This window comes from Acipenser ruthenus, chromosome 47, assembly GCF_902713425.1.
Source record: "Acipenser ruthenus chromosome 47, fAciRut3.2 maternal haplotype, whole genome shotgun sequence".
In the NCBI taxonomy this organism is placed as follows: Eukaryota; Metazoa; Chordata; class Actinopteri; order Acipenseriformes; family Acipenseridae; genus Acipenser; species Acipenser ruthenus.
This window is the reverse complement of record NC_081235.1, coordinates 4,503,891-4,528,789: the sequence shown is the minus strand read 5'-3', so window position 1 is coordinate 4,528,789 and position 24,899 is coordinate 4,503,891. Positions and strand designations below refer to the sequence as shown.

Genomic DNA, 24,899 nt, shown 5'->3' with positions numbered 1-24,899 from the left:
GCAGGCAATTGGAGCTGAAGAGCAGCTATGGACAGGTGAAGCTGTCTTGCAAACACCATAGAAAGGGTATCATTAAAGCTACATCCTCTTTACAGAGGGTTGTCTTAGCTAATGAAAGTCATTCCATGAATCCTACCTGTCGTGCACCTTGTGATTCGCTATGTAGAGCTCACATGTGTATTGGTGAAGGAAGCTATTGGGATTGCAAACTTACTTTCAGGTAGTTGGTTCCACTTCTTGGCTCATTGGTTCCCAGCAGTGTCTTCCGGGGGTCAAAACGTGTCTGGCTTCACAGTCTTTAGGGGAAGCAGCTGGTTGGTTTATGACAGGTGCTGAAGAGGTGGGGACAGTTTCACTCAGAAAAGTGTGGGCCACATCTGACAGCATCCCCAAAGGCTTGTCATATGCTGTCACTGTGGAGTAAACCATAGATCTTTCCAGATAGTGGCCTAAACAACAAGGGCTGTGTCATAACAGTAAGAACCTGGTATAAAACGGGCATTTATTATTATTATTATTATTATTATTATTATTATTTTGACATATAAATCATAAATAACAGAAACTAAAGTTATCTAATTATAAGAAACTAAAGTTAACCCAACATAAGTTTTGTCCAAATTGACTAAAGTATATATAAAAAATAAAAAAAATAAAAAATGATGTAAGGGTAACAAAACATTACTTAAAACTTTGTGTTAATAGAAGCCATTATATGAAGTTTGGCTACAGCCGCTATTAGCGTGCATTACGTTATGATACCATAATTATAGGCCAGTGGGGTCTACTGTTCTGCCCTACTGTATATTTTATAGTTCTGTGTAATTAGCCTTGTATTGCTGCTCAGTCTCACTGCTGGTCAGGCCTCTGACTGGGCAGTGAGACTGAGAGATGACCTGAAATGAGAAAAACAAACTCTTGCGGTCTGAGCTATCTCATACACGGCAGCTATTTTCTTTTACATGCATGCTAATAGGAGCGCAGAACTAAGCAGTGTATTTATAGATGTGGTCTACTAACCGAGAAGAAAAGCCTGAGAGAATGCAAAGACACTTTTCTGCTGCTGATTCTCCTCTTTATCACATTTACGGCTTGCAAGATTAAAACGCATTTCGGCTAGTAAAAATAGCAATTCATTCCCGAAAAGCTGAATTTCAGGCCTTGAAGAGAACGTTATTGTTTGCAGCTAGTTGTGTGACTTTAACAGCTGGATGTATCATCTTGATAAGGTTCCCGTATTTTTAAGTTCAAAGATGCAGGGCTTTTTCAGGACTGTGTTGAAATCCATTCAGCCGCTTACATCCTCTTTTCAAAGACTGTTGCCTTGGATACCAGTACTATTCATGTTACTGGCTTTAAAGAAAACCAAAATATCTGTACACTTATAGATATTAGAACGTCTAACAACATGTCAGGCATTGCTGGAACAATTAACGTTTATTTTAAATATATCAATCTTAGATATACTATGTGTGACCTACCAAAAAATAGAAACCTTTTGTATTGCACACTTATTAGGTAACTTCCCCCATCAGTGTGGAGAGATGGAGTTCTGCCAGCCTGCAATCCTAACTGGAGCTGACTGACAGTTTAAATGGATTTGAGTCCCAGTTTAAATGGATTTGATCTCGATCTGCTGCTGATGGAAATGAACAAGTCTGATGTCAAACCACTTTCAACTCCATCTCAGTGGCAGATGAAAATGTGGCATTGATATCTTGGTATCCATCAATACATAATGATGCCTTTCTTGAAAATAGGCCTTCAGAAGGAAGGCGTCTCACAATTGGGTGGATTTTCTTCATATTAATCCCTGAAAATGGGTTTCTGCCATGGTGGCTCCCAACACTGGTACAGTGAAGGGTTATTTTATCATATCTACCATTCCAGCCTCAAGGACCAAGTCGAAAACGTCAGCATCTACTTAGTTAGTAAGCAGGAAATAATGGCAATGGCAAGCTGGGAAACAGAGTTCCCAAGGTAAAAGATTAGAAGCCGTTCACTGAGGCCAATCAGCTGCCTTGAACAGTCGAGCCCAGGAATCACAGGCAGTGACAGGATCCCAAGACTAGGTTTTAAAAACAAGTTTGACTCACTTCAGTGTTTTAAAAATTAAAAGACGAACGGCAATGTGAGCGGGTAAGATGGGTGGGTTATTTAAATGATTATTTTACAGGTATTATTGGGTTAACTTGATTGGGTATGATAAAGGGTTACATTTGCATTTAGCAGTGGTATGGTTGCTGCTTGGCACCGGGTGAACATTTTCTGTTAATAATAATCACATTAGTTAACTATAAGGGGGGACTTTCAGGCTTTGAAAATGTATCATCCATTATTTTTAGAGCATTGTGGTTAGCATCACCATAAAACTGTTAGCAGAGACACAGATTAATAGGTCTATATGCACTTTCAGAGCTGTTTACTGCAATTCAAAATGCCTATCCTGGGCTTTACCGTAATAGTGGTAGACTGGTATGATTATATGATGCTGTACCAGCATGGCAAATTCCATCCAGGGGCACATTTTGTCAGATAAAGTCACGTCAGGAATTTCCTTTGAGTAGAAAAAGTCGTAAAGGCAAGCCACTGGATGATTTTTGATCTATTGCGGCTCTCCTGTTAAATCTGTTTATATAATAATCTGTAATGAAGTACTGGATTATTAATAAATTAAACCATACGTTGAGTTTGTATTTGTTTTTATCTCTGCAGACTTAATATACAATATAATAATACCATTTTATATACAGTGTATATTTGCATGAATCGTATTGTAATTAAATCTGATGATGTATGACTTGATGTCCTGTTTTTCTTTTCTGCCCTTTTGAAATTTGCCACCAGATGGAATTTGCCACCACAACCCTGTACTGAGAGAACCTGTTTAGTTAATATCAAACCCACATCTGGTACAGCAGCGTTACATTAATTATGTACCTTACACTTTTCAGCCTCTTTAGTATTAGAAACTGCAAGAAAACTCATTTTAAAATGTAGGACAATCCTAGGGCAATTTATAAGTCCTCAATACCAACATTTCGACGCTATTCCCCCATTAAGTTCTACAATATTCTACATTGAAATCACATGTATGGCTTTTTATTCAAGGGTCTCCGCTAAAGAAAACCCTGTAAAAACAGTGGTGCTGCTGACACTATAGACACCTAGCCTGCTGCATTATCTACACAAGACACCCCAACAACACTTTACATTAAGTGTCTCAGTTTGGTTCTATAATAATTACATTGTAATTACACAACCACCCCTGAGAAAGACACTAAATCAGACTTATTGTTCCAGTGTTATTGCAGGATAATTACTGTAGCTACACACAGCTAAATATATTGGATACTTGACTTTGTCTGTTATTAATTTAAAGCCGGAGTGCCCAATTCAAGTAATGGAGGTCCATTCCTCTCCAGGGTTGATTAGGATACATTGTAAAGGTAAAAATAGGTCAATAATTTAGGGTCTGAATTAGGGCCATTAAACCATTTGGAAAACAGTTTGGACAACTGGGATTGAATGGGCTTGCTTTGTATTCCTTGATTGTGAATGCTCCATGATAGAGAACATTGAAGGTGGATACTAATAAGGAGATTGGTTGGAACTGCTGGAAGGCGGGACAGAGGCTGAATGAAGGCTTCCACCTACCAATGGAAATCCACTGCAGGCAATGCTCTGCTTCGTTTTGTAAGGAGATAATTGACAGTTCAAGAAAACTTTTAAGAAGAATTGATCTTAACAGGCATTCAGGGAAACATACTGGATTTTAATGTGGCCGTGAAAAAATGTTTGATCTTAACTGCAATGTTCGTCATTTCTAAAAATTCCCTATTTTGTTATCAACCCTTTGCAGAAAATGAAACACCCCACCCACACTTCTAAAAAAAGAAGACAGTGTGTTCGTAGAGTAGATGCTACATGGTGTCATGCCTTTGAACTGATTTTAACCTTGCCTTTGTCTTGTGAACTTACAGGACTGCAGTTAAAAGTATGCAGAATGCAACAATGTGTTCTGCTACCTTTATTAGAAATAGATGCAAACGGATTAATTAGTTTTAGAACCTAAACATAGCCATTAAAAGTCACCTGAATATGCAATCTGTTGATACAGCAAAGGGACTTTTGGAGAGTTTTGCGTAGATAATCTGAAAAAGCACAAAATAACAACAAAAGAGTCTAAACTTGAAACCACATTTTCCGAACCCAATAAAACCAACCAATCCACGATATCATTAAAGTACTCTAAGACTTCTTTACTCTGAGACTTCTTAACAGTAATTCTTGTTAGGATGCACAAGTATTAGCTCAGATTTTACATTTTTTACACGTTTGTATGCAGCGATATAAAATTTGCTCTGCAAAAGTTGCAATCAGTCTTGAGGTTTCTGAATAATGTGTGCAGAGCCAAGACAACGCCAGACAGGTGCAAAACGTTTCTCACATCTCTGCAGAGGACTTCATACACAATACAGTAATATTCAAGGTCTGGTCCAATTACATTTTATCAAGATGCCAAATACAACGATTAAAAATCTAATACCGCAGAATTTAGAAATACTAAAAGAAGAAATAAATTCAATGACAAACGTTTTGACTTGAAGTTTATTTTTTAATGCAAACTTCTAGTTGAAACGTTTGAGTTTCTTTTAGTATTTGTAAATGTTGAGTGCGATGCAGAGGGAAACGATAAGTTCATAGTGCATAACTAGCAGAACAGAAATTATTCTTAAGATAAATGAGGTTTATGTTGTCCAACCGTTGGCTCCAGTCTTTAATTCACTCATATTTCTTGCAAGGAGAAATACAATTAAAATGATACCACGCGTTTTTGAAAATTTGTGTCAAAACTAAAGCCCATGGTCTTTTCAGGGCTCGCAAGTTCTTTATTTCTCATTTATTATAACGCAGACTTTTCACTCCTGAATGTTTCATTGCGGCCGTGTTAATTAAATCCAAGGAAATGTTATCGGTCTGTATTATTATTATTATTATTATTATTATTATTATTATTATTATTATTATTATTATTATTATTATTATTATTATTTATTTCTTAGCAGACACCCTTATCCAGGGCAACTTACAGTCGTAAACAAAAATACATTTCAAGGATCACAGTAAAAGTAATAATACAATTAAGAGCAAGATAAATACAATGACTTTGGTTCTAGGAAGTACAAGTATGACAAAATACGATTCAATAACGGAGCAGAGTGTCAGTGATAGTTACATCAGGATATAATCAAATACAAAATACTACAGATTAAATAACACTTGACAGATTACAGTACTCTAAAGTACAGGATTAAATGCAGTAAAATAGGGGGCAGATAAGAGCAAGTCAAGCGCATTTAAGGAAGAGTGATAAGTGTCCTGGGGGGAAAAAAAGAGTTCTACAGGTGCTGTCTGTAGAGGCTGAAATGCAAAGAAACACAAGCAGAAATGAGTGTGAAAGCTGTGGTCGAGCCCGCTGCACGTCACCTGAGTTTTCACATCACTTTTGCAAACACTTTGCTTCAGATGTCCGCAGTGTGCTGTCAGTCACCTGACCAGCGTCAATATTTAGTTATGTATTTGTTAGAGCTAAAAACGTCTGCTTCAGAAGCTGCACAAAACAATCTCATGAAATGAATTCTAGAAACTACAAAACCCCCTGTAATATGAATTCACTGTTGAAGCATTATGAAAAAAAAAAATTGTCAAAATGTAATTCTTATCCTGTGTACAGATACCATTTTGTGCACATAAACACATATGTTAATAAGTAAAAAAAAAAATAAAAAAAAAATAGCAACACTTTTTTATTATTGTTTTAATAGTAGTGCAGTCTTCTCTTCTATAATTTATAATTGTGAGTCACATTGTGGACAATTTGAGCTCAGCTTCGTTTCACCATCCTCCCAAACCTCACAAGATGACATTCTTTAAGCAATAAGAATCAACCTATGATGTATTCACTTATTATATAATGCAAATACTGACAGACACCTGTCCCTATGCTTTCATTTCCAATCCGTCTCAATGCTCAATTCACCTCTTCTCCTGCCTAAGCTGTCCGGACTGGTCCGGGCTGCAGGCAGGTCTGCCCAACAGGATCCCAGACTCTTCCCTTCCCGCGGATCCCACTGAAATGGGGTTTACCTAAACCCAATCTCAGTACCGATTGAGTGCTTGCAGATCTGGATGAGATAACACCTGCAGTGACTCTTCTTTCTTGTCTTGCAGGCCAAGTATCACTGGCAGAGCCAGAACGTCAAGCAGAGTGGGGTGGATGACATGGTCCTCCTGTCCAAAATCACAGAGGACGCCATCGTGGAGAATCTCAAGAAACGCTACATGGACGACTACATCTTTGTATCCTTTAGAGAAACCGAATGGAGAAGTGCGAGCGCTCAGCCAACAGCTGCCAGGCAAGCCCCTTTAGATGCAAGTGGTGAAAGTTGTTCTTTATATGCCACTGCGACACCCATTTTCATGAATGGTTTTGTTGTTGTTTTTACTTTTGTTTGAAACTGGAAGGAGTTTTAATGTTATTTTTGGAAGCAAGCAGTGGCCTCCCCTGATAGATGATTGGCTGGCTTGTGTGTGGATGGGTTGAGTTGGAGGCCATTTGTTTATGACATCACCAACCAAAAGTGTGAAGTACCCAATCGCAAGCATTGTCTGCCTGTCTCCATTTCACTAATTACCAGTTGATGCAACCCACCTAGGGGACAAAGAAATCAAATTAATTGCCCCAAATCCTCCAAAAAATAAACTAGGCATTTTATACCTTATGCTCGTGAATATAAATATTACATTTAACACTTTATATTTGATCTGATATATAAACCCACAGTGATACCCACCACAAGCACTCTGGCAGTCTGGCAAACCGTTCGTTAATGTGGGGTCATTTGAATGGTGACTTTTGCCTGTAGGCTCCTGTTTCCTCTTTACTGAGGGACAGAAATGGGGAAGTATGAAGCAGTGCCCTCCCCTGCAACCCTTGTGCACAGTGACTCAAACCGAGGGAGTCTGTGAGGCTTAATACCGTACAAGGACAGTAGGAAAGGCTTGCATCTGAGTGTGGCAGGGGGGTGTTAGGAAGCGAACCACTACATAGTAACTACCCTACACACTCACACACACACACACACACACACAGACAGACAGAAACACGCACACACCACACACACACACACACACAGACAGAAACACGCACACACACACACACACAGACAGACAGAAACACGCACACACCACACACACACACACACAGAAACACACACACACCACACACACACACACACACAGAAACACGCACACACCACACACACAAACATGCACACACGCAGACGCACACACACATTCTTCTGTGATTCTGTTCCTGTTCTCCTATAGCCACTCTATCTCTTGCATGAGTCAACAAACAACCGAACAGTTCCCTTTTCACAGGAAACTTCTGACCAATGAGGAGCACAGTCCAGTGTGTGCGTGTGTGTGTGTGTCAGTGCTGTATATGTATGTGTTATGGTGTTCATCCACCATCTAGTTATTTAGGCTCAAAATGGGCCCCATTCATGCATTATTATCTGTGATCTTGTTTCATGCCAGCAAGACAAAAGGAAATACATAATTGCAAAAAGAACCACTCAGAAGGAACATCATTAAAAGTTATACAAAATCAGAACATTCATTCTGAAGCTAGCACTCTGTATAACTGCTGTGCCATTGCGTTGCCTTTGAAGATCATTTGGGAGACTGCTTCTGCATAACGTCTTCAGTGAGTAGAAACAGACTTGGGGGCGGCTGAAGACTGACGACCCTTTATCTTGCTAATCTAACGAAAGAACTGCTGCAGACAGACAGACAGACAGACAGGAAGCAGGTGGGCTAACCTGCAGTGCATCGGACAAGCAGCGTTTCATGAGAATGTATTAACACCCTGCACCCACTCTCAACCACAGATTATTAACTTGAAATATTTAGCATTCTTCAGTACAGAAAAGTGACTGGACTTCCTTTGCTTTAACAGGAACATTGTTTTTGGTAGTTTGTGGCAAAGTGAGGAAGTGAGAATTTTTTTTTTTTTTTTGCAAAGACGTTCACATGAATTTAGCAACATTTTTTACGGCATACGGTAATCTGAAACAGGAAGACACAAAATAAATGAGTCATTTGTTGTAAACCAATTACATGTAGTGTTGGAAATAGCTAGGATGAGTTCATCTGACACACAGAAAACAAAGGTTAACTTTTGATGATGGTAACTTTTGTGAAGAGTTTTTTATAATCATATGATGTGCATCCAAATCAGGTCAAACGGTACAAAATAAATGATTCAGTGATGGGAGATACAGCCCAGTTACACAAAACCCCATCTTATGACCGCATAGACCATTAGACTAGGCAACAACCATGGAAGACTGTGATCATCTAGAGTCTATGTTTCGGTTGTCAAGGTGCCAAACGAAGCTAAGGTTTTTACATTAATATGTTCAAATACATTCAGATTCAAAGCTATTAAACTATTGCATCCTCATGCTTTTGCTGTGGGTAACATGATCTGATGCCACCACTGGAGTTTTAACCATCGGCTTGTATTTCAATGACTTATGTGCAGAAGTACTGTACATGTCTGGATTGGCCCTCCCCTGCTGTCTCTAAAACCAACAGATTTTAACTAAATCAATAATACATAAGTCTGTGGTCTTCACCTACAAGGCACAAAGTGATTAGGCACAGTACTGTGAAGCAGCAACTTCTCATTAATGGCGTTGAAATATCTGCATGTTTCACGGTATAAAACACATGAAAAGAGCGGACAAAGGAACGGTGCTTATACACACTCGCACAAGATGAAGTCAGAGGTGGTATTAAAAACCATGAACACTGTGGATGCGCAACCTTCTCTATCTTCCCCCTGCAAGAGATCTTAGTTCCAGTTCCACAGGGGGCAGAAATTAGAGCTGCACACCCCTAGTGGTCATTATCAGCTTCTGCGAGTCTTTAGATTAAGCAGGCCAGGTGGTTGTAGAAAGGGAAGTTTTGCTAGAATACTTAGTAATCTGAGCATGACAATAGCAGGAAATGATACAGAACAGTAATACGTGACATAGTTTACCATGAACGCTTTATAGGAGCCCTTGTTTTCACTGCCTAGCTTTTCTTGTCTTTAAGAGCACCTGGTGATACTTCTCCATGAATGGTGCATTATAAACCTAAATTGTATTGCACAGTATAGTGTACTATACTATGATACAATATAGTGTTGTTTGGTATTGTATGGTATTGTACTGTGTTGTATTGTATTCCTTGACTCTAACCTACAGACATACATCGGCTCAGTGTTAATATCAGTGAATCCATTTAAGCAGATGCCCTACTTCACAGACAGAGAAATCGAACTCTACCAGGGAGCTGTAAGTATCATTATAGAATATGTATCTATTGTAGCTTTATGGGTGTGCGTGTGTATTCCAAAAGAGAAACTGTGCCTTTACAGTGTTAGTCAGTAAACATGGCAAAGTGATGATCAATGCATAAATATTAAACTAATCAGTATTGACATTTTATTGAATTTGCTTAAACTCTGGAATGCCTGTTGTTACCCAGTCGATGTAATGCATGTCTCTTCACAGGCTCAGTATGAGAACCCACCCCATGTCTACGCCTTGACAGACAACATGTACAGGAACATGATTATTGATGCAGAGAACCAGTGTGTCATTATCAGGTACAGTCTAGCACCATTACTGCACTTCAGTGCGTCATTATCAGGTACAGTCTAGCACCATTACTGCACTTCAAGTGGACTGACTGGACAGTACAGCATGTGTACGACTGCAGGAAGACACTTATCTGAAAATTGTGTGTGTGTGTGTGTGTGCGTGCTTTATATCATTGCATTTGTATCATCAGTGAACTTGAAAAGTCCCACAGACTTGGAACATACCCTTACAAAGACAACGTCTGAAGACTTTAGTAAACCGAGACAAAACCTGAGCTGGGTGGTTTCTGGTTTCTATAGTTTCTGTTAACTATTATTTTGTGAACTAAACCAGAAACTAGTTACCAAAAGGTTTGCTCATTTGAATAGTTTGTGGTTAAGATATAAAATGAACCGCATTACTCCTCACCCGGCAGCCGCCCTCTCTCGGTTACCTTTCTTAGAAAATATTGCTGATTCCTTTCTGAAAGGCATCCAGATGCAATCACACAAGTATTGTATTGCTGTACTCTGAGAGCGGGACAGCCAGTCACTGCAACTTTGACCTTTATCAGTTAGGAGTGATATTGCGTAGAAGCAGCGTTGTTCACATAGAAACCGGGTCTAAAAACACATTTTAAATACAGGAAAACCACGATAACCTTAACTAATTGGAGCCAGGGTGTGTTTGTCAAATCAATTTGTTTTTGATAATCAAATTATTACTTTATTCACAGAAACCTCCAGACCTGATTCCAATACAACCCATATACAATCAATAATAATAATAATAATAATACATTTTTTATAACAGCCATAAGAAACCAAACAAAAAATAACATAGGAAAACATTTTTTAACTGCTCTACACACTGCTTCAGCATCATTGTGCTCGTTAAACAGGTCAAATATTTAAATACGAAAATCCCTTTTGTTGCTCTTTGACTTCCAAAAGCCTTCAGCTCTAAATCATGATTGCTGTGGGACAACCCTCGTCTGGAGAAATAACCTCATCTCTCTCCTGTCTTGTCCCTTCCTTCAGTGGTGAGAGTGGAGCCGGCAAAACAGTGGCAGCTAAATACATCATGGGCTACATCTCCAAGGTGTCGGGGGGAGGAGACAAGGTGCAGGTAAGAGCTGAGAAACCGTGAGCCACGGAAGACGAAGATCATGCAGATTGTCAGAAATAGCCAACAGAGAGTCTTCAAACTGGATTCTAAATGCAGGCCAAAAGGATTGATATTTGGACTGCATGTTTTTGACAATCATTAAACGTTTAGGGTAAATTTGAAATTAATTCCATGCTAAATTATTGGCACCCCTGGGTCTTAACTTTTAACAACGCAACGAGATGTATGATTGAGTGTTTTTTTGTAAATATAACCCCTTTCTTAAACCTGCAGCACGTCAAAGACATCATTCTGCAGTCAAACCCCCTTCTAGAAGCTTTCGGGAACGCCAAGACTGTCCGGAACAACAACTCCAGCAGATTTGTGAGTCCCGTCCCTCTTTACAGCTCTGCTGCTTTGAGTTGAAATAAGATTAAACAATATGAATTTTCAGATTTGAAACAGCCGACTGAAACTCTTTTATTAAAGGATCCTCTGTTTGAAACAGTAACTGAAAAGTGAAACTGCAGTCCGCAGAGCCACACAGGAAGTGGGAGGGGTCAAGCACACACTGATGGGAGTTACATTATATAGATAACACCCCCCCCCACCCCGCCAACCCCAGCAACAGACCCTCACACACAGCGCACACCGCGCATCACTACAGACACCCTGCAGCCATCTGAAAACACACTACATTAAAGAAGGGTTGCCCATATAGATAAGATTTTATGATTAACTGCAGCATATAATATATCATTAATATATGAGTAACTTGATACTTTGATTTGAGCTTTACTGTCTTCCCAAATGTTGCCTTTGGGAGTTAGTCATTCTTATTGCAAGTACTACAATAATATATTTCTTTTAGTTCTGTGTTAAGGTATTTTGACTACGAGATCAGGAGCTGCCTTCAGTTCTTGCTGCCTGCCATAGACACATGTAATGCAGGCTAGATCAGCCAGAGTGTCTTTATATTAGTAGGCGCCAGCGCCATCTAGTGCACAGCTGTGTATTGCCAGCAAAACAAAAAGAAACTTCATCAGAAATGGCAGATCACAAGGTGGCGCTGGCTCTTACTTCTGTGAAAATACGTTGACCAAAATAAACAATGGCTGTGATAAAGATAAACTGATGACTTTTGGTATGTTGTGCAGCGAAAGCATTAAATAATTGAACACAGTTTTTGTTACTTGGTTCTTTTTAACACCTGCAAAAAGAACAGCCATGTCTTAATTCAAACCCATGTGATAGGAAGATATCTCTCAAGCACACCACTGCTTAAAACAGCAAAATAGTTAAAAACCTGTATTCAAATTTCAGGAGCCCTTAATTCAAACCACATGCAAGCCGTGCCGTGATGATTTCTGACATGGAATAGGGAAATAACGCAGAAGAACCTACCCCTGCGGTCCGGGGCAGTTTTAAACCCAAACGCACCACACAGAAACCCTTCCGGTCTAATTTCAGGGGAAATATTTTGAGATCCAGTTCAGCCGTGGAGGTGAGCCGGATGGAGGGAAGATCTCCAACTTCCTGCTGGAGAAGTCGCGAGTGGTGAGCCAGAACGAGAACGAGAGGAACTTCCATATCTACTACCAGGTCAGCAGGAGGATTAAATCAAACTGAGCCTCCTATGGTCAGTGAATACCCCCAGCATAGCAGAGGCAACTGCACAAGGCTGGGTCTACAGCTATGGCTAAACATCATGCATCACCTAGAATTTTAGGATTGAGACATAATTTATCTCTCTCTCTCTCTCTCTCTCTCTCTCTCTCTCTCTCTCTCTCTCTCTCTCTCTCTCTCTCTCTCTCTCTCTCTCTCTCTATATATATATATATATATATATATATATATATATATATATGAACATAATTTAGATCTTTTTTTTAACATCATGCAATCAAAGAAACTATAAAATGATATCACAAAAGTCTACTGGAAGACATAATAGTAGTACAGTATTTCATGTTAGATTTCGAAATGTCACATTTTTTCAAGTATAGGGGAAAAAAATGGTATGTAATTGAATATGTTACCGTAACATTATTCAGCAGATTTCATTTTACTTTATGAAGCAAAATCAGTTCATTCTATGGGGTGATGCAAAACCTTTGGCCCAAGCTGTAGGTCTATTAGCTTTGCCTTGGCCACACCCATGATGGATTCCTCTTCCTGTCCTCGCTGTCTAGTTGTTAGACGGGGCCTCCAAGGATCAGCACGAGGCTCTGGGTATTATGACACCGGATTACTATTTCTATCTGAACCAATCTGGGACCTACAAGGTGGACGGCACTAATGACAGCAAAGACTTCCAGGAAACCATGGTGAGTTTTCTCTAATCCTACCCCCTTCAGAGCAGATAGAAACATGCCTGCTCCTGTAAGTGAGCCCTGAATTCACCGCAGGGATTGAATATCTGCTGTAAATGGCACGTTCAGCCTCATGGTGTGAAATAGACAGCCGGAGAAGCCGGTTTTATGGATCAGCGAGAGTCTGCTGTAAAGGCTTCTCCCTTCTTTCCCCAGGAAGCCATGAAGGTGATTGGCATCTCCCAGGCTGACCAGGCTCAGGTGCTGCAGATTGTGGCTGGAATCCTTCACCTGGGAAACATCTCCTTCATTGAGGCGGGCAACTACGGGCAAGTGGAGAGCACAGACTGTGAGTGAGGCTGCTGTGAACCCCTTCTGTAGTCAACCCTTATAATGAGCCCGCTACATTGTGAACCAGATACAGCTGAGAACTAACTCATGTCATGCAGTATCTTTTTGAACAGATTCCTGCGATATTTTCATCCACATGTTCTGCATCGAACGGAAGTATGCCTTTGTTTCGGGGCAGCAGGATTGCTTCCCCGGTCACTTAATAACAATGGGGCTAAATATATTAGGGTTGGGTTTATGTGCAGTAATTACCTGGGTAAAAAAGGCAATATGTTACGAATTCCAACAGGGGCATAACTTATAGAAGACGTTTCAGTTTTTTAGTAAGTGAGTAATAATTATTACAGTTACAGCTTGGCATAACCGTATTGTGACATCACTGCTAGAAGCTGGCCATTGAGAGCAAAGATAATTGTTTGGAACACCCACACGTGTTCCAAACAATGTCCTATTGTAAGTGACAGTTCACAGCCTACCGCTGTAAAGCGCTTTGTGATGGTGGTCCACTATGAAACTCGCTATATAAAAATATATATTATTATTATTATTATAAAATCTCTTATAGTCGTCGTGATTGCTGGGGATGGTTAGCAGGCAGGTTCCTGACAGTGTCCTTGTTTTGTCGCGTCAGTGCTGGCGTTCCCGGCCTACCTGCTGGGGATCGATCAGAACCGACTGAACGAGAAGCTGACCAGCAGGAAGATGGACAGCAAGTGGGGCGGGAAGTCAGAGTCCATCGATGTGACCCTGAACAGAGAGCAGGCCACCTACACCCGCGATGCCCTGGCCAAGGCCCTGTTCACACGGCTCTTCGACTACCTGGTGGAGGTGAGAGCAGCCAGACTCGCAGCATACCCCTGTGCTGCAGGGGGCACTGCGGGGGAATGCACAGAATAGACACTTATAAATATAATACATCTACAGGGAAATGACATGTGATCAGTTTATATGGTGGTCAATTACATTTACACAAACAGAACTATCTTTTTTTTACTTCTAATGCAATTTTGCATAGCACACAGTGCCATTCTGTGGTCAGTTGCTGTAATGCCTAAATTCTTGTGTGTCTCTGTTTTCAGGCAATTAACAAGGCAATCCAGAAACCGCATGAGGAATTCAGCATTGGAGTTCTGGATATCTACGGATTTGAAATATTTAAAGTATATAAATGTTTTTATTATTATTATTATTATTATTATTATTATTATTATTATTATTATTATTATTATTATTATTATTATTATTTTTAGCCAAGAGTAAATAGCTACAAATGCCATTACAATAGCTTTTTTAATCTGCCTTTACCTGGTTTTGAGCTTGTCTGGAAAACCCAGAGTGCTGGAACTGAACACCCTTCTTCATTTCATTCAATTCTTTGTATCGTTGCATATTTCTTTTTTAAAGCCAGTTGTGATTGTTTTGCTATGGAATAGTAAATCATTATAAATCAAGCAAACAATGTCTACCACTGAACTGCCTCTTTAGTTATCAGGCTAACATGTCTACTTCCCCTTTGCCTATAAATAGAGGCTGGAGCCTGTAAACAGATAGCTGTGAATATGTCCAGGAGAGATATATCAGCACGCACTAACTGGGTATGTGTGGTATCCCCAATTGAAATGTATTTTCTGCCTTTCTCAGAGGAACGGGTTCGAGCAGTTTTGTATTAACTTTGTCAACGAGAAGCTGCAACAGATATTCATTGAACTGACGCTAAAAGCTGAACAGGTAGGACCAGCTTAGGAAAACTGCAGCTTCACATTGCCTTTATTTATTGATGTATTTGTTTGTTTGTTTTACTGTATCTGATGGTTGCAGTTATGCTGAAATGGTTCTGATTTTAATTACTCAAACACGGTTGTAAATGTTTCGATAAGTCTGCAAGTATGCTTATTGTCCAGGAGGGGGCTAGAACCACAGGTACAGCGATGGCCAAAAGTTATGCAAAGCCTTTGTTTGTAGCTGTAAAATGCAGCTGCAACCTACAGAGACCTCAGTCTCATCTTCCTGTTCTCTGTTGTTTTACAGGAGGAGTATGTCCAGGAAGGTATTAAGTGGTCGCCCATTGAATATTTTAACAACAAGATTGTCTGTGACCTCATTGAAAACAAACTGGTAAGAGCGTGCCGGTTTAAAAACAGCACAGGATGGATTCTAAAATGAAAAATAGACTGCTTCAGATGACTCACAAACCCCTAAATGAAATGTCTGAGCTGTTTTGGTTTTACTAACTTTATAGGGTGTGTTTTTACTACCTGATAAAACTATGCTAATTTGGAGTGAATAGCTTGATTTCACGCATGTCAATTTGATTTTAAAATGCTGTATAAAACTGTGTGCAGAAGTCTAGATGGTCCGCCTGGGAGTGAAGTCCAGGCTCCCCTGGTTTAAAAGCTGTCGTGCTCTCCTAAGCAGCTGTTGTGTCCACAGAACCCCCCCGGGATCATGAGTGTCCTGGACGATGTCTGTGCCACCATGCATGCCAAGGGAGAAGGGGCGGACGGCACGCTGCTCCAGAAACTGCAGGGCGCCGTGGGTACCCACGAGCACTTCAACAGCTGGAACTCCGGCTTCATCATCCACCACTACGCAGGCAAGGTGTGGAGGAAGGGTGTTCTGGGGGTCGGGACCATACCGAAGCAGGGGGCTTTTCTGAATTTCAATCATAGCTGTATCTGTGCTTCAGATTGATTTCCACTGCAGAAATACTTATTGTTGGGATTAATTTGTAAACATGAACAACTATATAAAGACGCTGTTGTGATTTGCCACAGAGGGGGTTATCTCAAAGAGGAATAGGGGGTCCTTCTTTGTTTTTCAGATTTTACAATTATACTGTGTTCTTTTTTTTTATTTGTATTCCAATTTTAACATTTTTGTTTTCAACTCTTTTACTTGATCTTTTTCTACAAACTAGCTTTTTATCTTAGTTTTTTATCATTTTAAATTAAAAGCAATTTTTAAAAAAAATATTTTTTCAATTTCTGTTTTATCAAATTCTGTATTAGACAGTTTTTAATTTAATGGTTTCTTTTTTTTACACTTTGGGATCCAATCAATCAATCAATCAATCAATCAATCAATCAATCAATCTTTATTTTATATAGCACCTTTCATAGTGGACCACCATCACAAAGCGCTTTACAAGATGCAGTAACAACAAGAAAATCGATAATACTTTAAATACAGAGAAATGCATGATACATTACCTTGTGATGAAAGGCGCTGTAGCAATGTGAATCCTTGCTGTTGTTACGTTCTGTAAGACTCAAAGATGTGTTCTGCTTGGTACAGGTGTCCTACGACATTAACGGCTTCTGTGAAAGAAACAGAGACGTCCTCTTCACGGACCTCATCGACCTCATGCAGAGCAGTGAATAGTAAGTGCATTGTAACCAGCGCTGGGTGCTGTTTCATACAAACCCTGGCTGTTCTTGTGTCAGCACTGGTACTGACAGCATCGCCTCCTGTCTCCCCAGTGCTTTCATCAGGGGGCTCTTCCCTGAGAGCCTGAACACCGACAAGAAAAGCAGACCCACCACAGCCAGCACGAAGATTAAGGTACGCACTTCATCCCTCACTTCAGACCCTGCAGAACGAATTCGGGAAGACATGCGCAATGTAACGTAACCAGACTTTGCAAAACAGGGAGGTATAAATGGCGACTGTTTTTACATTACTGAGTAGAGGCCCTGTATAGATGGTAGTGTATCTGCATGTTTCTGTCTTATCAGTGAGGATCGTCATTTTGTGGTTTTACGCATTTTGCCAGAGGACTGACACAACGCACTGACGGGTTACCTACTTGTGATTTCTAAAAACTGGCATTGAAACCACTGTGAGTCAGGCAGCTGGCAATATGCAAGACTAACCCCACAGCAGTCTAGAAATGTTTCACGAATGTTACCTTGAATTAAGACAATTGTCATCAACACTGACACCTGCATTGTGTATGTCCTATCCCCTGTTGGACAATAAAAACATTGCATTCTTTTAGGAACTGGTCAAAATGTTAGTTATTGGGAGCGATTTTCTTTCAAACTTTCATATTACAAAACAACAGATGTTTCACAGAAGACAGTATTTACAGTGCTCCCCCTTTATAAGGCGGCCCTGTATACTGCGGAACAGGTTATAAGGCGGTACAGTCATGGCTCCCATTTGCCCCATAATGCCATTACACTAACACTAGTAGTCTCATTATAAGGCGGAACACAAAAAGCACGGTCTCTTAACTACAGCTCCCGATTACAGTGTTATAAAGGGGGAGCACTGTATGTGTTTAACATTTCCAAGTTAAAAAAAAAAATGTATGAGATTTTTATACTGTTACTTTTAGAAGGCTTATGCATATGGGTCGGGGGAATTTTTTTGTTTTTGAAATGATAGATCCTGTTAGTTTCGAAGTGCCTCCCTTGACAATGACGAGGCCGTGTGTTGCAATGGCACCGCGAGAGAATGTGGCTTGGTGGTGGTGCTGCCTTTGCACACAGTGAAATTGATGGATTGTGTGTATTTGTTTAGAAACAAGCCAATGACCTGGTGAACACCCTGATGAAGTGCACGCCACACTACATCCGCTGCATAAAACCCAACGAGACAAAGCGCTCCAAGGACTGGGAGGAGAGCAGGTCAGCAAAGCCAAAGAGAGACCCGCGCAGGGGCTGACAAACTGGGGGGACTGAACATCATTTAACACCATACCATAGACATTTGCACAGCTATACCACCACAAATGGCAACAGCAAACAATTTTGAGCAAGGCTTGATGCTCTGCTGGTTTTGTTCCAGGGTGAAGCACCAGGTGGAGTACCTCGGGCTCAGGGAGAACATCCGAGTGCGCAGAGCTGGCTTCGCCTACCGGAGAGTCTTCAACAAGTTCATGCAGAGGTAGAGCCACCAGGAAACTGCATTGCACTCAGCTGTGTCTGTGTGCATGTGTGTGTGTGCGTGCGTGCATTTGTGTGTGTGTGCGTGCATGTGTTGGTTTGTATGATTTCCCTCTTTCTCACAGTGTGTGTGTGTATCACCCTAACTCTATGAGCCATATTTTCAAAGCGTTCACTCTGTAATTAACTCCTATTTCTTGATTAAGAGACCTGCAATCACATAAATGAAATGTTTGATACTAGTTTGGTAAAGTCAATAGGTTTAAAATAGGAGTTCCTTAATTAAAGACTGGAGTGAACTCTTTGAAGAGATGGCCATGTGTGTGTTAACAGGTACCTGACCCTGCCTGTGTGCGTTGACAGGTACTTCACCCTTGCTCTGTGTGCGTTGACAGGTACTTCACCCTTGCTCTGTGTGCGTTGACAGGTACGCTATCCTGACAGCAGAGACCTGGCCGTGTTGGCGCGGGGACGAGCGGCAGGGGGTGCAGCACCTGCTCCGCGCGGTCAACATGGACACTGATCAGTACCAGATGGGAAAAAGCAAGGTGTTCGTCAAGAACCCAGAGTCGGTACGGCAGCGTCTCTCTGCCCGTCTGTCAGTCTGTGTGCAGAATCTATCATTCAGTTTAGGAGTTACCCAACCCGACTCCAGCAGAAGCCCAATATAAAGGGAGTTATGGTGGCATGTAAATTGAGTCAAAGTGAGTCTGGGACTCAATAAAGATAATAAGTATGGCTTCTAAGAAAGAATCTTTGAAACCTTGATTGCTACCCCTTTCGTATGCATACGATATTCATGTACCCCTCCCCCACCTTCCTGAACCCACAATGTCAAGTTAATGCCCCCGTGTTGTTGCCCCGATACAGCTGTTCCTCCTGGAGGAAATGCGCGAGAGGAAGTTCGACACCTTCGCCCGGACCATCCAGAAAGCGTGGCGGAAATACATCGCCAGGAGGAAGTACGAGCAGATGAGGGAGGAAGGTAAGAGCATTGCCAGCTCACTGCAGAGCAGGCTGTTGATTCAAACAGCTCCAGGATGGACTCCAGAGAAACTGAACACGTCAGTGTGTGAACTGCCTCTGGATTCTACACACACACACACTGCTCGCATCGCGTCAGCGCCAATAACACAACTACTGCTTCAGGGTGCTCCTGAAATCTCTTCAGCTAAATATTTACAGCAAGTGTACAGGATGAGCTGTGTACTTAATTTTTTTTTAAAGTATTAGAAACTAACAAACTAATCCGTAAGATTTAAGGCCAATAAAATGTAAATGTTTCAATTTCTTCAGCCCTGATGTTAATGAATGTTAAGAAACAAAAAAAAAAATCCTTTTAGGAATTAGGATAGGAATTAAAATAAAAAAAAAAACAATTAAAACCACTTTTATTAATATTAATATCTAAATAACTATCCCAACCTAGACATGATCCATTTTCTACACAGTGAAAGCCCAGGATGTGACCCCCAAAAAGACTTGCAATGAACCAGAAAGCTAAAGCCTAAAGGTATTAGCAAAAGGGCTCAAAGCTTCCTTTTGGGCCCTTGACTGCCTGTGGCTCCTGGTTTCAATATGTTTGTTATTTTGTTTTTATTTAGCAGACACCTTTATCCAAGGTGACTTACAGAGACTCGGGTGTATGAACTATGCATCAGCTGCAGAGTCACTTACAATTACGCCTCACCCGAAAGACGGAGCACAAGGAGGTTAAGTGACTTGCTCAGGGTCACACAATGAGTCAGTGGCTGAGGTGGGATTTGAACTGGGGACCTCCTGGTTACACGCCCATTTCTTTAACCACTGGACCACACAGCCTCCTAATAGCACAGGCAGTCACTCTGAATGGACAGGGGCCTCAGTGACTGGCTGCTAATCCCATGTGAAACCCTCTGTGCTCAGCCTCAGATATCCTGTTCAACTGGAAGGAGCGGAGGAGGAACAGCATCAACAGGAACTTCGTGGGGGATTACCTGGGCATGGAAGACAAGCCGGAGCTGAGACAGTTCCTGGCCAAGCGAGAGCGCGTCGACTTCGCAGACTCTGTCAACAAGTACGACCGGAGATTCAAGGTACAGATCAGCTGGAAACACTCAGTCGTTGGGTTTGATCTGTTTTCGTATTTGCCGTTTAGGTAAAGTATGTGTGTTTTGAATTGCGTTTACGTTGTAATGAATCTCCTCCTAGTGCCTCTAGACTACAGAGCTTGCTGTTCAGTTGAATGGAAAGGCGTTTGTCTTTGAACTGTATGGTTTGTGGTTCAAGTCCAGCCTTTACCTTTCCATTCGATGGGCTGAGATGCCAATTCATAACAACGTGTTATTGCAAGATGCAATAAATTCTTAGTGTAGTTACCGTTCTAATGAGGTCATGACTTATGACTTAATATTTTAGAGCGTACTTTTTTTTTTTTTTAAATATATATATATATTGATAATGCCAGTACTGTCACCTTTCCTGCTTGCAGAGTATAAAGCGCGACCTCATCCTGACCCCCAAAGGCATTTACCTGATTGGTCGAGAAAAGATCAAGAAGGGTCCTGAAAAGGGACAGATCAGAGAGGTTCTGAAGAGAAAGATGGAGATTCAGAGCATCCGGAGTGTGTCTTTAAGGTTTGTAACCCCTTCAAACCCCAGCCCTCGCTTCAGCTGCTGACAAGTCACTTTCCAGTGGAGTCACCTCGTCGGGGGTGGACTGCGCTCTTATCAGCTGTCTCATCACAGAGGTGGCCTAGTTTCAGATTGCAGGAAGGGGAATTTATTATAGTGGCAGTTATTTTGTTGTTGCTGAAATAAGCAGCAAATGCGACACTTATCTTTTCAATGGTTGTGCAACGGAAGCACAATAGCTGACGATGCAGGGCAGCAGAGAGAGCCTAAGACAGAGAAGGAGGTGTGCTAGAGCTTATGAGGAATGACTCGCAACACCTCCGGCTGAACCACTGATTCCCCTTCTGTAGTTTAAAAGGAGGAGTCAGAACTGCTCCACATGTGCCTGTTCCATTGCCGCAGTTGTTTGTAACTGTTATTTGTGTGGAAAGTTTGAGTCAGATGTGATGAAGTTCATGTTAAGTTACAGGGCAAATGCTCCCACATTATCACAAACCATGTAATCACTGTGTCATCATCCCACATGACTGCATTACCCCACCGGTTCACAAACCTCTAAGGACCTTTTTAAGGGGTTTGGGTTTCAGATTAACATTCAGTTAGGCGGTGCTTTCAGAACAAAATAGGCACCAATATGAATGATATGCCTTTAAGGCAAAACCAGTATAATGAGTGTTAACTGGCTCACTGCTGTGAGTCTTATTGTGTGGATGAATCCAGAATCATTCGCTCAATACAGCAATTAGTCAGTTTAATACAAATACTTTATTCAAGTCAAAATCAACATGCAATACGAAAAAGGCATTAATGTGCATAATCAGCAATTCTTTCTTTTGTAATTTTTTTGTCCATTACAGCTTTGTCTCGGTCCTTCTAATAAACATACTCGCAATCCATGCATTTGACACACACACCCTGCTTTATCACTACCAGAGATAGCAAGACACAGGAAGAGTACAAGTCACCGACAACCCAAATACGGAATGTGTCTTTATCAGTAACCTTCCACAAGCTTGCCTTTACATTGAATTTAAGAAAACACCCACAGACAAAGCCTAGCAACATATAGAAGAGAAATGTATTACAAAAGCAACCCCTTATCTTCTGACATGAGTGTGTGTTCCTGTGTTGCAGCATGCGGCAGGACGATTTCTTTGTGATTCACGAGGAGCAGTATGACAGCCTGCTGGAGTCCATGTTCAAGACAGAGTTCCTGAGCCTGCTGTGCAAGCGCTTCGAGGAGCTCACCAAGAGCAAACTGAACCTCAACTTCAGTGACAGGTAGGGCCCGTACTCAACTCAAACTAGGCTTCGAGATGTGAAGGGGGTCCCTGAGGCACGGCCACTTGGAGTGCAGGGTGAGTCATGCAGTCAGGGGAGAGCAGGTTTGAGTTCCAGCTGTGCAAAGTTGCAAATTAGCAGGGACTGTATCTCTTCACTGTGCTACAGAGGACCTTACCAGCCAGGGGTACATCTGCAGGGCTGGTCTTTGACCCCCAGGGGCTGGTAGAGCTCCTGGGTCAAAGAGGCAAATGGCTTGGAAGTGGGATCGGAAGAGCTGTGAGCATCTGACAAGCAGCCTCTAACCATCTCCTCATCTTATTGTCAAGTAGGGCTGATTGAGAGCGAAACTGAAGGCTGCCGTGAATATGAAGGGAAGGTCAGTGTGTCTCCCAGTTAAAGCTGTGTCTCTCCTCCTCCAGGATCGAGTTCAAGGTGAAGAAGGAGGGCTGGGGCGGAGGGGGGTCTCGTCTGGTCTTGTTTAGCCGGGGCCAGGGCGACGTGGCACAACAGAAACCAGGAGGCAAGACCCTGAGTGTCAGCATCGGGGACGGCCTGCCCAAAACCTCCAGTGAGTCTGCGGGCCTGAAGCACTCACCTGCTGCCACCAGTCTGCTTTTTGGTTTTTTTAATTGAAAAATGCTTGGTTTTCAATATTCCCCTGAAAAACTGTTCTATATACATAACAGCACTTATTTTTCTGTCTGACTCAAACATGTTGAAAACCACTAAAGTGTAGAAGATATACAACTTACTGCCTACATGACCAAACCGTGAAAACAATGATCAGTCATCTCTCCATCTGTTTAGACAATAAACTCAGCTCATAATATGAATGCTATTGACTGATAGGAAGATACAGTACAATGTATTTTCCATAATATAAAATCAAATACTATTCTGTTTTCACAGAACCCACGAAGAAAGGCCAGGGCCAGAGCAGAGCCCCTCCTCAGAGATCTGCCCCTGGGCCCCCTAGAGGTAAGGAACCAATCACAGCATTGCAAGGAATGAACCAATCACAGCATTGCAAATAATGTACCAATCACAGCATTGCAACGAATGTACCAATCACAGCATTGTAAGCAATTAACCAATCACAGCATTGCAAGGAATGAACCAATCACAGCATTGAAAGGAATGAACCAATCACAGCATTGCAAGCATTGATGCATTCTCTGAGCTAACAGGGCTGGTGACTTCTGGGGACACTGTGTAGTGATTAGTGAATTGCTGTATGGTGTCTACTAAAGTAATAGGAACATTTCAGGGTGCTGTACAAAAGGCTTCTAATTTAGAATTTTCTTCTGGTGGACAAATGTTCACTGCAAATTCCTTTAAGGGGTTTTGGAAGAGAACCTGCTGCAACTGCATCTGTGTGATAATTTAAGCCCTGCATGTGCCCTTGAGCTATCTGTCTTAAACAACAGGAACAGGGGGGGTTATTTTAGAGCAAGTGCAAATGCAAATTAATTACTGAATGAAACGATTTGAACGGTAATACACTTACAAGAAACAACTTAGTGCCAGGTTGGAGCAGGTCATTTCTTCAGTGCATTGCATTTCATTCACACCTTGCTGCATGAAATGATTGTATTTGTCACCTGGCTTCTAAATAGCAACGCTGTTAATCCTGTATTGAGAAGCGTCTGTACTGCTGCTCCTCATGTAATTTCCTGCACTTTGCCTCTTCAGGTAACTGCAAGAATGGAGCGGCGCAGTTCTCCCGCAATGACACCAGGAGGCAGGACCAGCAGTACTCCATGCCCCAGAAGCAGGGCCGCCCCCCTATGGGGATGTTGCCCAAGCAGGGCTCTACGTCCAAGGCCCGGCACGCTGTCCCAGAGGCAGAGAACCTGGAGTTCCTCAACGTGCCCGACCAGGGTGTGGCAGGGTAACGTCACCTCTGGTTTGATTTTCTGAAATGCCGGTGCTCGAGAATGAAACGCTCCCGGCGATGAGGGGCTGCGGCCTGTTTCAGCTATATACTGTATGTGATCTTGAGCTGCACAGTCGAAGATCCAAATACTGCCACTGTTTAAATATTAAAATAGGAACAAATTCCAGCACCGAAGACTTGGCTAAAGAATCGACACGTTTGTTATTGTATTTGTCAGAAAAGGAACAAATCTGTCGGTTTACTTTTTAAAGACAGGAATACTCCTAAGAGACTCACACATGCTGTACTGTTAGAGATTTAGGTTATTAAGAAGATCTAACTGCTGCGGTATTAAAATCAGTTTCGATCAACTGAATAAACCTCTGTGTGTGGTAGTCTTCCATAAAAACAAACTCAGCCAGTGCATTTGCAGTATATATAATGGGTGAGCAATGCAGGGATCCTTGTCTTGGTTTTTCTGTAAGTGTGTCTCTCTTGTCCCGCAGGATGCAAAGGAAGAAGAGCATCAGCCAGCACCGCCCCCCTCCGGCTGTGACGGGACGGCCCAAACCCCAGGCCCGCCCCCAGGGGCCCCGCTGTCGGGCCCTCTATCAGTACGTGGGACAGGACACCGACGAGCTCAGCTTCAATGTCAATGACATCATCGACATTCTAAACGAGGGTGAGGAAGCGGGGCCACGCTGTGACATCACTCACTGTGGGAGGGGCATACACACCGGGCCTGATTTTACTACTGTGGGCAAAT

The 24,899-nt window shown here is 41.7% G+C and overlaps 1 protein-coding gene across 1 annotated transcript in view; it reads left to right on the top strand.

Moving 5' to 3' along the window:
* LOC131721063 (unconventional myosin-If-like) overlaps positions 1-24,899 on the top strand; it is a 30,868-nt gene that overhangs the window by 4,251 nt on the left and 1,718 nt on the right. The window contains exons 2-27 of the mRNA XM_059014183.1: positions 6,235-6,363; positions 9,324-9,413; positions 9,633-9,727; positions 10,742-10,829; positions 11,103-11,192; positions 12,279-12,410; positions 13,001-13,135; positions 13,337-13,469; positions 14,103-14,299; positions 14,551-14,631; positions 15,113-15,199; positions 15,500-15,586; positions 15,902-16,069; positions 16,766-16,851; positions 16,951-17,032; positions 17,996-18,102; positions 18,263-18,361; positions 18,788-18,932; positions 19,231-19,345; positions 20,266-20,435; positions 20,831-20,976; positions 22,108-22,254; positions 22,677-22,825; positions 23,167-23,235; positions 23,950-24,148; positions 24,640-24,815. Of these exons, the coding sequence (XP_058870166.1) occupies positions 6,235-6,363; positions 9,324-9,413; positions 9,633-9,727; positions 10,742-10,829; positions 11,103-11,192; positions 12,279-12,410; positions 13,001-13,135; positions 13,337-13,469; positions 14,103-14,299; positions 14,551-14,631; positions 15,113-15,199; positions 15,500-15,586; positions 15,902-16,069; positions 16,766-16,851; positions 16,951-17,032; positions 17,996-18,102; positions 18,263-18,361; positions 18,788-18,932; positions 19,231-19,345; positions 20,266-20,435; positions 20,831-20,976; positions 22,108-22,254; positions 22,677-22,825; positions 23,167-23,235; positions 23,950-24,148; positions 24,640-24,815 (3,202 nt within the window). The remainder of the gene's footprint in view (positions 1-6,234; positions 6,364-9,323; positions 9,414-9,632; positions 9,728-10,741; positions 10,830-11,102; positions 11,193-12,278; positions 12,411-13,000; positions 13,136-13,336; positions 13,470-14,102; positions 14,300-14,550; positions 14,632-15,112; positions 15,200-15,499; positions 15,587-15,901; positions 16,070-16,765; positions 16,852-16,950; positions 17,033-17,995; positions 18,103-18,262; positions 18,362-18,787; positions 18,933-19,230; positions 19,346-20,265; positions 20,436-20,830; positions 20,977-22,107; positions 22,255-22,676; positions 22,826-23,166; positions 23,236-23,949; positions 24,149-24,639; positions 24,816-24,899) is intronic.